The sequence below is a fragment of the Petaurus breviceps genome, unplaced genomic scaffold, assembly GCF_028583685.1.
Source record: "Petaurus breviceps papuanus isolate PSGF00001 unplaced genomic scaffold, PetGlider_PUasm1.0 221, whole genome shotgun sequence".
NCBI classification, from domain to species: domain Eukaryota; kingdom Metazoa; phylum Chordata; class Mammalia; order Diprotodontia; family Petauridae; genus Petaurus; species Petaurus breviceps.
Window position 1 is genome coordinate 9,140,795 of NW_027185877.1, and position 14,640 is coordinate 9,155,434.

At 34.0% G+C, this 14,640-nt stretch overlaps 1 protein-coding gene across 4 annotated transcripts in view; it reads right to left on the reverse strand.

The window, feature by feature from the left end:
• Nucleotides 1–14,640, reverse strand: part of CNTN1 (contactin 1) — a 337,786-nt gene that overhangs the window by 116,312 nt on the left and 206,834 nt on the right. For 3 of the 4 annotated variants that reach the window (XM_069094831.1, XM_069094830.1, XM_069094832.1), the window contains one exon: nucleotides 11,311–11,431. In XM_069094831.1, coding sequence (XP_068950932.1) covers nucleotides 11,311–11,431 — 121 coding nt within the window. Of the gene's footprint in view, nucleotides 1–10,169; nucleotides 10,201–11,310; nucleotides 11,432–14,640 lie in introns of those variants that run through there. The other variant, XM_069094833.1, reaches the window with a different exon arrangement.

Here is a 14,640-nt window from a genome sequence, read left to right on the forward strand (position 1 = left end):
AGAGAGAGAGAGAGAGAGAGAGAGAGAGAGAGTAGTTAGCTATATAGAGAGGGGAAGAAACAGAAGAAAATGGAATGAAGGGAAATACAGAGTTATAAATCATTACTGTGAATACAAATGAGATTAGCTCACCTAAAAGGGAAGCAGACAATAGAATGGATTAGAAATCAAAATCCAATAATATGTTGTTTACATAAGAAACACTTGAAATGGAAAGACACACACATAGTAGAAATAAAGGGTTGGAGCAGAATCCAGTATGCTTCATAAAGAAGGTAGGGGAACCATCATGATCTCAAACAAAGCAAAGGCAAAAACAGACCTAATTAAAAGAGAGCAAGGAATCAGAGAATCAGGGAAACTACATTTTGCCAAAAGGTATCACAAATAATGAAGTAATACACATTTTACACACAAAAAAATTTATGCCAAGTTTTTCTGATAAAGTTTCTCTCATTTCTGAAAAATGTTCTGAGTCAAATTTACAAAACAAGATTTATTTCCCAATTGATAAATTGGATTAATAAACAAGCAGTTTTCCTAAGAAATCAGTTATTTATGGTCATATAAAAATGCTCTGTATCACTATTGATTAGAGAAATTAAAAATAAAACAACACTGAGGAATACCTCACATCTATCAGAAATGACAAATGCTGGAGGGGTGAGGAAAAATAGGTACACTAATAAGCTGCTGGTGGTGGAGTGACTGGTCCAACCATTCTAGAATGCAATTTGGAAATATGCTCAAAGGACTATAAAATTATGCATAGCCTTTGATCCAGCAATATCACTATGTCTGTACCCCAAAAAGACCAATGAAGAAGAAATGAACAAAAATATTTATAGGAACTTTTTGTGGTGGCAAAAAAAAATTTGGAAATCAAAGGAATGTCTATCAATTTAGGAAAGGTCAAACAAGTTGTGGTATATGATTACAAGAAATGACAAGCAGGATGATTTTAGAAAAACCTGAACTGACACAAAGTGAAGTGAGTGGAACCAAGAGAACACTGTACACAATAACAGCAACATTCTATCATTGCTACTCTAATCCATTACAATGAGCCAAAACAATTCTCAAAGATTCACAATAAAAAATCTTACCCACCTCCAGAGAAAGAACTGTTGGAATCTGACTGCGATCAAAGTGTACTGTTGTTCATTTTATTTTCTTCACTTTCTTTGTGTTTTCTTTCACTACATGGCTAATATGGAAACATATTTTCTATGGTTGTACATGAATAAGCTATATCAAACTGCTTACTGTCTCAGGGAGGGGGGTGAGAGACAATTTGGAAAAAAATTAAGCAAAAAAATGTTAAAAATTGCTTTTACATGAAATTAGGAAAAATGTAATTTTTTTTAAAAAGGAATGACCAGAGTGGTGGTTTAAAAAAATGAAATGAGAACAAGATCATTGTACATAGTAGCAGCAATGATGCAATGATGATCAACTGTGAAAGACTTAGCTACTCTGATCAATACAGTAATTTAAGATAATTCCAAAAAGTTCACAATGAAAACATATCTGCCTCAAGAGAGAGAACTGATGAACTTTGAGAGCAATGAAATATAATTTTATCACCTTATTTTTCTTGCTTTTTTTGGATATATAGTTAACGTGCAAATGTTTACATGATTTTAAATGAATAATTGATATCATTTTGTTTGATTTCTCAGTGTGGGTGGGAGGAAGAGAATATGGAACTCAAAATTTAAAAAGAAAAGAATGTTATATATAATATATATAACATGTATATATACATTTAAAAAAAAAGCAAACATTTGTGGTATAGGTGATAAAGATCCAGGTTTGGAATTTGAGACTCATTTTCATGAAATGAAATCTGGCCTCAGACACTTATGAGTTGTGTGATCCTGAGTAAGTCACTTAACCCTGTTTGCCTCAGTTTCTCATCTGTAAAATGAACTAGAGAAAGAAATGGAAAATTCTCCATTATCTTTGCCAAGAAAAATCCTAAATGGAATTGTGAAGAGTCAGACAGGACTGAAAGAACACAACAACAACAACAAAATGTGCCGGGCAATCTGTTAAATGCTGTGTACTGAAAACAAACAAACAAACAAAAAACAAAACCTCAAGGAACTCAGAGGGTAATTGAAGAGATAGTATACAAACAACTATGTACAAACAAGATATATACAGGACATATTTAGATAATGAAAAAATAGAAGTCACTAGCATTAAAGGGCGTCAGGAAAGTGTTCTTGTGGAAGGTGAGATTTTAGTGGGATTTGAAGGAAGCCAGAGAAGCTAGGAGTTGAGAATGGAGAGAACTCTAGCCAGTGAAATGAGAAATAGCCAGTGAAAATGCATTAAATCAGGAGCCAGAGTTCTTGTATGAGGATGCAAATGTCACTGAGTTGTAGAATACATGAGTGGAATAAGATTTAAGAAGACTGGTAAGGTAGGAAGGGATCAGGAGGTGAAGGGCTTTAAAAGTTCAGTGGAAATTTTTATATTAGATCTTTTAAGTAACAGAGAATCAGTGCACTTTCTTGAACAGGGCTGGGAGTAGGGTTTCACATGGGTAGGCCAAGCTAATATAATATAAATGACAATTTTACCTAAATTTATTTACTTTTTTTAGTACCATACCAATCAAACTACCAAAAAATATTTTATAGAGATAGAAAAAATAATAAAAAAATTCATCTGGAAGAAGAAAACGTCCAGAATATATAATGAAAAGAAATGCTAGGGAAGGTGGTCTAACCATACCAGATCTTAAACTGTATTATAAAGGAACAATCATCGAAACTATTTGGTACTGGCTAAGAAAAAGAGTGGTGTATCAGTGGAATACGTTAATATTATAAGACACAGTAGTCAATGACTATAGTAAGCTACTGTTTAATAAATCCAAAGACTCGAGCTTCTGGGATAAGAACTCACTGTTTAACAAAAACTGCTGGGAAAACTGAGAAACTGGGCATGGACCAATATCTTACACCATGTACCAAAATAAAGTCAAAATGGGTTCACAATTTAGATATAAGGGCTGATATTATAAGGAAGCTGGGAGAGTAAAGAATTGTTTACTAATCAGATTTATGGAGAATGGAAGAATTTATGACCAAACAAGAGACAGAGAACATTATGAAATACAAAAAGGCTAACTTTGATTACATTAAATTGAAAAGTTTTTTGTACAAAGTCAATGCAATTAAGATTAGGAAGGAAGCAGAAAATTAGGTACGAATTTTTACAACCAGTGTCTCTGATAACCAGTGCCTCATTTCTAAAATATACCAAGAACTGAATCAAATTATAAGAATACAAATCATTCCCTAATTAATAAATGGTCAAAAGATATGAACAGTCAGTTTTCAGAGGAAGGAAAATAAAGATATGTATAGCCATATGAAAAATGGTCTAAATCACTATTGATTAGAGAAATGGAAATCAAAACAACTCTTAGGTCCCACATCACACCTGTCAAATTGGCTAACATGACAAAACAGGAAAATTATAAACACTGGAGAAGATGTGGGAAAATTTGGAACACTAATGCATTGTTGGTGGAGTTGTGAACTGATCCAACCATTTTGGAGAACAATTTAGAACTATGTGCAAAGGGCTATAAAATATGCATATCCTTTGACCCAGCAATACCACTTCTAGGGCTATATCCCAAAGAGATCATACTAATGAGAAAAGAACCCATAAAAATATTTATAGCAGCTCTTTTCATGGTGACAAACAAACAAAATTGAGCAGATGCCAGTCACCTGGGGAATGGCTGAACAAGTAGTGATATATGAATGTAATGAAATACTATTATGCTATAAGAAATGATAAGCAGGCTTCAGAAAAGCCTGGAAAGACTTACATTACTGATGCTGAGTGAAGTGAGCAGAACCAAGAGAACATTGTACAGAGTTATAGCCACACTGTGCGATGACTAATTTTGATAGACTTGGCTCTTCTTAGCAATGCAAGATTCTAAGACAATTCCAGGGACTCACAATGGAAAAGGCTATCCACATACAGTGAAAGAATTACTGAGTCTGAATGAAAACCAAAGCATACTATTTGCTCTATCTCTATTTTGTTTCTTCTTTCTCATAGTTCATTCCATTGGTTCTAATTCTTTTTTGCAACATGACTAATGTGAAAATATGCTTAAGGTGAATGTATATGGAAAGCCTATATCAGATTGCATGCCATCTTGGGGAGGGGATCAGGGGCAAGGAGGAGGAAGGGGAGAAAATTTGGAACTCAAAAGCCTATGGAACTGAATGTTATAAAGTAAAAATAAGTAGTTTTTTTAAAAGGAACCACTAGAGTTGGAGTGAACTGCTGGGTCACATCTGCATTTAAGGAAAATCACTTTGAAAACCATATGTAGGACAGACTGGTGTATAGGGTCATGAGGTAAGGAGGTAAACTAGTAGGTTATGACAATAATCTAGCCAAGAAGTAATGTAGGTCTGAGCTAAGGTGCTAGATATGTGAATCATTAGGAGGAATTGGTTTGAGAAATGTTGTGATGGTAGAAATTACAAGATTTGGTAACTAATTTGATATGTGAGGTGAGGAAAAGTAAGGAGCAAAAAATAATGGAGAGATTATGAATCTGAAAACCTAGAAGGCTGATGGTACTTTTGACAGGAATATGGAAATTTAGAAGAGGAATAAAGTCAATAAACTAATTTATATGTATGGCTTCCTCTGGACTACCTATCCAGCTTATTAAATGTTGTAGACTGGGGTCTCCAGGGGGTAACTATTCCTCCAGGTTAAAGGTGCTCTGTGGAATGGTCTTCACTGTCAAAACAATAGTTCATGAGCCACCACAGGTGTGCTTATGTGTAGTTGTCAGTAAATAGACACAATTAGATATAAACAAAGGCACTATATTGTGGGAAGAGTAGCTATAAAATATTGTCACATAAACCTGGAACATACTCCCATAACTACAACCAGTATCAGTGGGAAAAGTGGGCACACAGAGTACATTATCAGTGAAGTATTCATATAAACAATACATGTGACCAACACAACTCATGCCTACACCATTCCAAGACCCTAATGCCCTGTCCTTTACTGTGGTGTCCCTGTGCCACATCCCACTGCACACACAGTCTCTGCTAGGTTCCCTGGGCCTTTTTCTTTTTATAGCTTTACTCCTGACTCCTAGGTAATTTGAAATCCATACCTGCATCTTTTCTTTGCTACCAAGAGTGATAGATACAAAGTAGATAGATAGAGAGAGCTACACACACACACACACACACACACACACACACACACACACACACACACATTTATATGTATACACATACACCAATACATATAGGTATATATGTATATAGGTACCAATAGATAGATACCAAGTATCTATCTGTATACCTTCAATTCAAAGCAGCATTAAGGGGAAAGGAAAGAAAAATCCCTTTACTTTCTGTCAGGATCCCCATGCCAAAACCATCCCACAGCAAGCAGGCTGTGCTCTGAGCTTGGCGCAACAACAGTCCTTTGTGCTCACCCTCTTGATGAACTCTGCTGCAACTAAATCACAGGACTGATGGTCCCTGAGCTCAGGCAAGCACCAACAGGCCCAGACATGAAGTCCTACTTTGGGCCATTAGGCAATCTTTTCTCACTATTGTTGTTATGCCTCACTAGTATTGTAACACCACACTGATTCTTTGTGTAGCCACAAATATGTGTGTGTATATACATATATGTGTGTGTGTATACATATACAATACTTGTTGATTATGACCACTGTTAGTTCTTTGGTTTTATTTTATTTTTCAGAGTTAACTGTGGTAATGATAACCTGTATAAGTTCTTTGGGATTTTTTAGAGTTAACAGCAATTGCAAAACTATCACACTTTGGTCATTTGTTTTCAGAGTTGACAGCTGGTGTCAGAAGTGGGATCAGAAAGTGAAGAGTTACCTTCTGCCCTGCCCCAGTATGACCTAAAATAAGGTACCTACAGAGAGTTCATTGAGCTCTGCTCAATTTGCACTTGAAGAGCGGCAGTGGATTATTTTCCTTCTCTTATTCCCAAGCTACTGTATTTGATTGAGCTCCACTCCCTTGGAGGATTGAAACTTTGGTTGTTTCTACTGAAGAGAGGATTCTTCCTTCTCTTCTTGGTGAAGTGTCTTGACTTGTTGGATCAGGTGACTTATATCTGTTTCCCTTTGGCTGTGATATGGGAAAGCTGGTAACTAAGAATGAGCCACCAAAGAACTTGGTTGCATTTAGTCCATGGAACAGTTTCTTAATTGACATAATTTGACATTGTAGGTCAACCTCAGGTTCTTTGAATTGGGATAAAATAAATTACTTTAAGAAATGTTTTGAGGGGGGGCAGCTAGGTAACACAGTGAATAAAGCACTGGCCCTGCAGTCAGAAGGACCTGAGTTCAAATCAGGCCTCAGACACTTAATACTTACTAGCCATGTGACCTTGGGCAAGTTGCTTAACCCCAATTGTCTTGCCTTCCCCCCTCCAAAAAGCCAAAAAAAAAGGTAATGTTTTGATGAAGACAGCAAGAAAATGAAATACCTTAAATAGGATGTTTTTAATAAATGGCTACTGAAAACCAACATGGGAGAAGCCTTTGGTCACTTAAATTCCCTTAAGAAAAGCTCAGATAGAATCATCTTATGTCTTGTCATTCTGTCTGTCTTTGTAAAATGTAAAATGTCTATGCTGTGTTTCTGTTGTTTGCATATTCTGTAACATTAAAAGACTACAAAAAGAAAATACAGTCAGCCAGAAAAAAAAAACTGCTAAGGACCATAGTCAAAGAGTTTAGAAAACTGGGAAAGATTAATAAACTTTCATACTTGAAGCAATTGTCCCAATAACCAGTACTGACTCCTACTTCAGGCTTTCTTCAAGAGACTGGGTTATAAGAAAAGAGAAAAAAAAGAATAAGAAAAAAATCTGCAAGACACTTTTTTGGTTATTTCAGCTTTGGCCATATTGGAAGTATAGAAATAAAGGCAAATAAGCAAAGATTATAAATTGCTAAAAAAAAAAAAATAACAGATTAGGAAATTTGTAAAATTGTAAAATTACAAGGGAGAACTCTGGGATTTTCAGTAATTCCAGGAACTCATTCTTTTCTGAAATATCATAGTAAGTTTTAGGGTGTTGTTCTGTAGAAATTTTTTCGAGGAAAAAGACAAATTAATTTCTATTAAATTCTATAAAAGTAAATGGCACTTAAATATTTTTTCTCCAGAAGATTAACAGTCTTGTTATTGTAGGGCAATGAAGGAAGGTAGCTAGTTTAGAAGCAATTACAGAGTGAAGAAAAAAGGAGAGGCATATGGTTAACACTTTACAGCCACTTATTGCTAAACCTTCCATCCCCATGAAAAGAGAAAAGGTCGTTTAAATAAGATCTCCTATGACACCCTTTCCACACTCAGTTCAAAGACCCTTTCTCTTTGATCATGTTAATACTTCTCATTTCAGATCAGCCCCCAAATAAAGATATTGGGAAAAAATGCTGGAAAGAATAAGGAAGCTTGGATTACATTTGGTTTGTAAAAATGTATTAGCTACATAATCTTATGCAAGTTACTTCTGCTTGCACTAGTTATCAGATCTGTAAAGAGAAAAATAATAATGGTACACACTTCCCAGGGTTGTTGTGAGGATCAAAATAAAATAATGATTGTAAAGTGCTTATAGTGACTGGAATATGCCAAGCACTATATTATTATTTCTTTAATTTAATGTAATTTTCCATTCTGATAACTCTAAAGAGGATTGAAAATGCCAAAGGTAATAAATTAATGGTTTTTATATGGGATAATTTGGAAATGCAATTAACTGAACTGATGTCATTTGAGGTTTTGTTTCATGTTTCAAATACATGATATTATTTGTATTATTATTGTATTTCTAAATTCTCTTATATTGTGAAATCTGAGAGACCACTGTAACAAAAATGTTAGACAAAATAACATCACTTTTTAATCTAGATTCTGTTAGATTATGAATTGGGCTATTAAAAGGATTTGAAAAAATAGGTATTTGAAAACAGTTAAATATTTAATGAAGTATAGTTTGTCATAAAAGAGATAAGAATAAGAATAAATTTAGCACTATGTCAAATTTTCAATTGAAAATTTTTGGCTATTATAAAAGTGCATGTAGAATGGTTTAAGATGTAGCTTAGACAAATAAATGAAATGTTAACTGTTGGGGAAAAATCATGGAAGACATGCAAACTCTAAGTTGTGGTTAGTGAAATTTTGCTACTTAAGGTAACTCTTCTAGGGACTGCAATTGTTTTCAGTTTCTATTACAGGGATAGCGTCTGAAATGTCTTGAAGCCAATAGTAAAATATGATATGTGCTGCAGTCTGGGAACTGCTAAAGGTGGACGTCTATGCTTGGGAAAAGTTTTGGGGATGACACTGGCATGACCTAAGGTAGAATCCTCTTGACTTTATTTTTTCACTGTGTAATTTCCTTTCTGAAAAGGAAATTTCCCCACCTGGTTAATCCTGAGTCTTGCTTTTTAACATCCTGTGACTACATGATTGGCTGTTATATATGACTCATGCTCAGAATCAAAGAGAGCTAAGGGAATTTTTCTCTCTGTTATAATATAGAACATTGTTATAATTATATCCCTCCTTTTTCTTTTATAGATAATTTCTATAATCAAGAAGTTTTGTAAGAATAATACTAAATCTATTAAATAATTTTGGAGTATCTCTGGGTTTTTATTATGGGATGCAAGTATGAATTAAATAGAATCTTGAGCAAGCAACAGAATTAGACAATTTTCTCTAAGAATTATATACATATGTATATGATTGGCTTCCAAATTTACCTATCATGGAAATTCAGACTTGTTTTAGTAATAAGTTCTCAAAATTGGATTAAGGATTTTACACATAAATTGTATCAATAACAGTAAAGAAAGTGAAATTATTTTTCCATTTTTAATGTATCTATCTGATAAATTTAAAACTCAGAAAAGCTCATTTAATTGTTGGACACATAATTTTTAAGAGTCTCATAATCAGGTACAGGATTTAGGCAAGGATAAAACAGTTAATGATATATAAACTGAAATACTCTTCAAATTGGATAACCAAATTTAAGTGATTATACTAAATCAAAATTATCTAAAAACCTCTAGATTCACAACCAGAGAAGCAAAGCTTCCTTCAGAAATTTCTTGGACAATGGAAAAGATATCTAGGAACCAGATTTGAGATATCTGAGACACAAAATTTACTGATTAAATGGATATTGAGAATGAGTTACTAGGATACAAGGAGACTCGATGTTAGTTAACAATGGTGATAATTATTCTATTGCTTTGGTCTTTTGTTTCCAGTTTCAGCTTTTGAGATTCTGGTTTCTGATCTCAACTTTGAGATTCTAGCTTATGTTTAAGTTTTTTCAATTACCTTGGTGACATGTAAATTTTCCTTCTCAAAATACTGTGAGCCCTCTAGTTTGATCTGTAACCTGACATTAATGAAAACTGACAATGTAATTATGATTAGGAATTTATGAAAAAACCTTGTATATTTGGTTTATAGATATAGATTGAGGAGATTAAGACAGTAAATGGTTAATAGGAGGAATTGAGTGAACCACACTGATTACATTTTATGACTCAATCCTGGAACTAGCTTAATTCTTATTCAATTATGGGTTTAGTCCAATGTTTGTCTTATGAGAAAACCTTATTTAATTGTAGGAATTGGGAGAAAACCTTATTGCATTTTTTGAACCTAGCCTTCCATACCTGGGAAGCTGGACCATCTTTATGTGCTATTTAGAGACTCTTTAACCAAGGGCCTATGCTGACCAGAAAGTCAGATCCAAAGATTGAGTTTTCTCACAATTGTACATCTCAAGCAACCCATATATCTTATCTAAAAACTGATCCCATACTAATCAATCAATAATTGTTTCTGCAGTAGCTAGGTGGTGCAGTGAGTAAAAGCACCAGCCCTGGAGTTAGGAAGACCCGAGTTTGGTTCCTGCCTCAGACACTTCACACACACACACACACACACAAACAACTAGCCATGTAACCTTGGGCAAGTTACTTAACCCCAATTGCCCCCAAAAGGCAAAAAAAAAATTTGTTTCTACCTTCTGACTACTCACATAGCTGCCAAACTTGTGGGTGTGGCCTTTTGGATCATCTGAAGAAAGCTCCCACTCCTGAATGAACAGAAGAACCTACTAAGGACTCAAGGTTCATCTAGTACAGACCCAGAAGCAGCCAACATCCAGACAAGAAGTTGTCCCAGATTCCTGGATGAGGGCTAAGTATACTATCCTTGTATACTTAATATACTTATACTCTTCCCTTTTGTTATGTGCCCAACCAATTTTCTCCCTCTACATTCTTGGCCTTCCCACCTGGGACACACTTCCCCAATAGGTCCTCTCAAGGAACTAACCTCCTGGGGTAAAAATGCCATTTCACCATTGCTATACTTCTATCTCCTGTAGTAGACTATAAGCTCCTTAAGAGCCAGGATTTTATCTTATTCAATTTAGTTCAGTTCAATATAATTTACTCTAATTCAAGCCATGACTGCAGTTGCTCTTTAGAAAACAAAGCCATAAAAAAGCAGAGTTTTCCTGATGCTTTTATTCAAAAAGAACCAATTCTAATTGTTACATAATTGTATTATCTGCCAACTTCTGCTCCTTTCCACAAATGGACAGCTACCTAAGAACTAAGTTAAATATGTGTGTATGTATGTATGTATATATGTATATGTATATATATATACATATATATACACAGAAAGATACACACATATGTATTGTGTGTGTATTTATTTATAGCTACCTTACCTTGGCAAGTTTTCTAGTTGGTCAGTTTTTGAAATGGTAATATTTAAGGATGGAGCACTTAAGATCATAATCAAAGAAGTTGAGGCTAAAGGAAAAGAAAATGGGATTTCCTTAAGGTACACCTATCTATGTGAAAATACAAAAGTACTGAACTTTAATAAAAAACATAAACTAATCAGATCAGGAAATAACACTGCTAGTGTGTCTATTCCTTTAAAATATATTTTTTCAACTTGCTGAAAAATTAATAAATGAGAATTTTTAGTAAGTAGAAGAGTACATAGAGATTTACAGTACAGTTACACAATACATTTTTAGTAAGATAAACAAAACCAGTATTGTCTATTACTGGCTCAGGCATAAAAGATTACCAGGCAGAGGCAAAAAGCTGTCTTCAAGAATGGTGTTATTGATACAAATCAAGTATCTTTGGCTTTTCTAATGGAACAATCTTAAATCTCTTACCTCTAACAACAAGGTCAGCAGAAGCAGAAGAATTATCCACAATTGTCTGAGCAGTGCAAGTATAACGTCCAGCATGTTTCAGCTGGGCATTTTTAATAAGTAAGTCACCATTGGAATCTATCTGTTTGAAGTAAAAAAACAATCATTCATCAATTATGCAGTATATATGTGATATATGTGTATATAATATGCATATAGACACATAAATATGCAAATATGTATACACACATATTAATAAGCTGGTAGTGAGCAGGTCACTTATCTCTTTAGGTTTCCTTACCTAAAATTTTCAGGGATTAGATCAGATGTGTTGTAAGTTGCTATATAGCTCTAAGTTTTCTGCAATTTCTACTAAAAGGGGGAATGTATATGAGAGAAAAATGGACACAATTTTATTGATATCTTCTTGGTTTAGTCAACAAAACCGAAAATGATCTGATCTTGATATGGTTATCAACAGCTTCCACTTCAATCTGTATACATGTTGGAAAATCAAATAAAGCACAGTTGGGCAGAACGATGGTTTGATCTACGATTCTGCTTGATCTACCTGAATGTACCATAGTTGTACCAGCTGTGAAAAAGTGTTTAAAGGGACCATAAACTTGGTCAGACCAAACTTTGTACTGTCATAGCATCAATATGAAAATGTCCTAAAAAAATCCTTTATTATTAAAGCTGTATTCTCTCCACAAAATGCAGATACAATATAATAGAATACAAAAAATTCTCCAACATTTATTAAGTTCCCATTGTGGGCAGAGGTCTATGCTAGCCTCTGAGAAAACATATGACATTGTCTCTGGCTTCAAGGAATTCATCTTCCTAGAAGAAGATAAGACAGAAACAAAAAAATATATATAAAATGCTTTGTAGTAAGTATATTAGGAAGTTATAAAACTAAGTTCTAAGAGAACTGAGAGAAGTCATTTATAAGAATTACTATTAAAACCCAATTGGACAATTATTTTTATCTACTCTAAAAATATATTCTTGGAAATTAATGTTTTCCATTATTAAGGGGGAAGGGCTAATAAATTGTTAGATCTGCCACATTACAAATTCTAAGCCTACAAATGTCCCTCTACTCAACACCTGGACTCTCATGGCATTTAGGCTTATACCTGCCTCTCCTTTATTGTCCAGAAGGGTTCTTTTAGACCCTCTCTCTTTAACCAAAATGGAGAAATGTCAAGAACCCCATGCCAAGACCACCCTCTCTTCTTACTCCTTTCTTTTTACTATTAGGAAACACCTTGTTTTCCAGGTTAAGGCCCAGAAAACAAGCTGTGCCCTGAATCTGGCATAACAATGATTCTTTGTGCTTACCTACTTGATAACCTATTACTAAATCACTAAAAGTCACTAAATCACAGAACTAAAGATCCCTGAGCTTGGGCAAGCACCAACATGAAGCCCTGCTATGAATAAACTTTTGGCCACTACGTATGTATGTATGTATGTATGTATGTATGTATGTATGTACATATATATATACACACACATACATATATATGTAAATATATATATAAAATTTTAGCCTCACTGTCTTGGGCTTCTTCTCATGGAAGATCTTGGCACATGTGTCTAGTTTCCCTCCTCCAACAGAATAAAGAAAATTTTTTGCTTCTCAACAATGTCAGCTCTTTGGTTTTATTTTGTTTTATTTTTCAGAGTTAACTGTAGTAGAGATAACTTATGTAAACACTTTGGTATTTTTTTCAGAGTTGACACTTCTCAAACCTTCTGCTCTCTATTACAGATGTGAGGCGAAAGGCAAGAAACAGGCCCCTCTTAAGAGCTAGTGTATGTCCTTTTAAAAAGCTTTTAGAGATATAGCCCAGTGAATAAATAATTGTTCAATAATTTAACAAAGAATCACCAAATTAGTTAAATCTAGATACACTAAAGATGGTGAAATTTATAAACCTTAACTTAAATTAATAAGATAATTCAATAATATATGTAGAATGTAGTATGCTTAAGATGTAGAATTTATTTTTTTAGACGAAACAAACAGAATAAACTTTTTAAAGTCTTAAAATTGTGAAGCACTATGGTCTTTTTTCCCCTGTAATTTAAAATTAAATATATGTACATATGTATATGTAATACATTTACATATGTATATGTATTACATATATTAACATATTTACACATATGTAAATGTTCTATTACAGAGTTCCTGAATGGAATATGAAAAAAATCATCTAGTTCCACTCATACCTGGACAAGAACTACCCCAAAGTGGTCTTCTGCTTAATTGACCTCCAACAAGTACCCTAGTTTATAATGTCCTTCCAAAAAATTCCTACCAATTTATGATGTTCCTCCTACAAGTATTTGATATATTGATGGGTAATTCATTCTCTAATGAGCAAGTTCTTGTGATTAATGTAATACCATGGATATAGTATGCTCCAAATACATGTTACTGCACTTATTTGATTTGAAATGACTTATTGACTGTTATTAGAGCAACTGTTGACCAGAGAGAAAACTATCCAGAAATGTGCTAAAGCCAGCTCACACTGGCTCTTGTGTTTATTACATTTTTAGTGGGGACATTTACACCTCAGAAATAAGCAAATGCTACAGCATCAGTGCTTATTTTATTGTTTTGTTGATTGTTTAGACTTAAGAAAGTGATGCGAATATATTAATAATGCAGATTAAACTTAAAAGAATATGGTAAGTATACTGTATACATTTTTCAGAGAGCTAGTTGTTAAAAAATTACCAGTACACAACTGACCTAGGCCCAATTGCAACCTAAAATTAGAGATAAAGACACATACTTCATCTAAAGAATTGAACCAGTTTAACAATAATTCAATTCAATTCAACAGACATTCATTAAGCAGGTTCTATGTGTCAGACACTGTACTAAGCAATGGGGACACAAAAAAGGCTAAAGATAGTCCCTGCCCTCAAAGCAATTTACAGTGTAATATATCATGGGGAGATAACATGCAAACAAACGTAGAGAAAGTCAGCTATATAAGAGATAAATAGGAAATAATTAAAAGAGGGAAAGAATTAGAATTAAGAGGGATTAAGAAGAGCTTCTTGTAGAGTTAAAATTTTAATTGCAACTTAAAGTATGCCAGTGAGGTCAGCACTCAGAGTGGAGGAAGGAAAGCATTCTAGATATGGGGCAAAGCCAGAGGAAAGGTCCAGAGCCAGGAGCTGAAGTATCTTGTTCATGAAACAGTCAATGTCACTAGACTGAAGAGCATGTGATGGAGTGCAATGTTTGAGAAGAGTAGAAAGATTAGGTTATCAGAGGTTAGTAATAGTCTTTGCTCCTGGAAGCAACAGAAAACAATT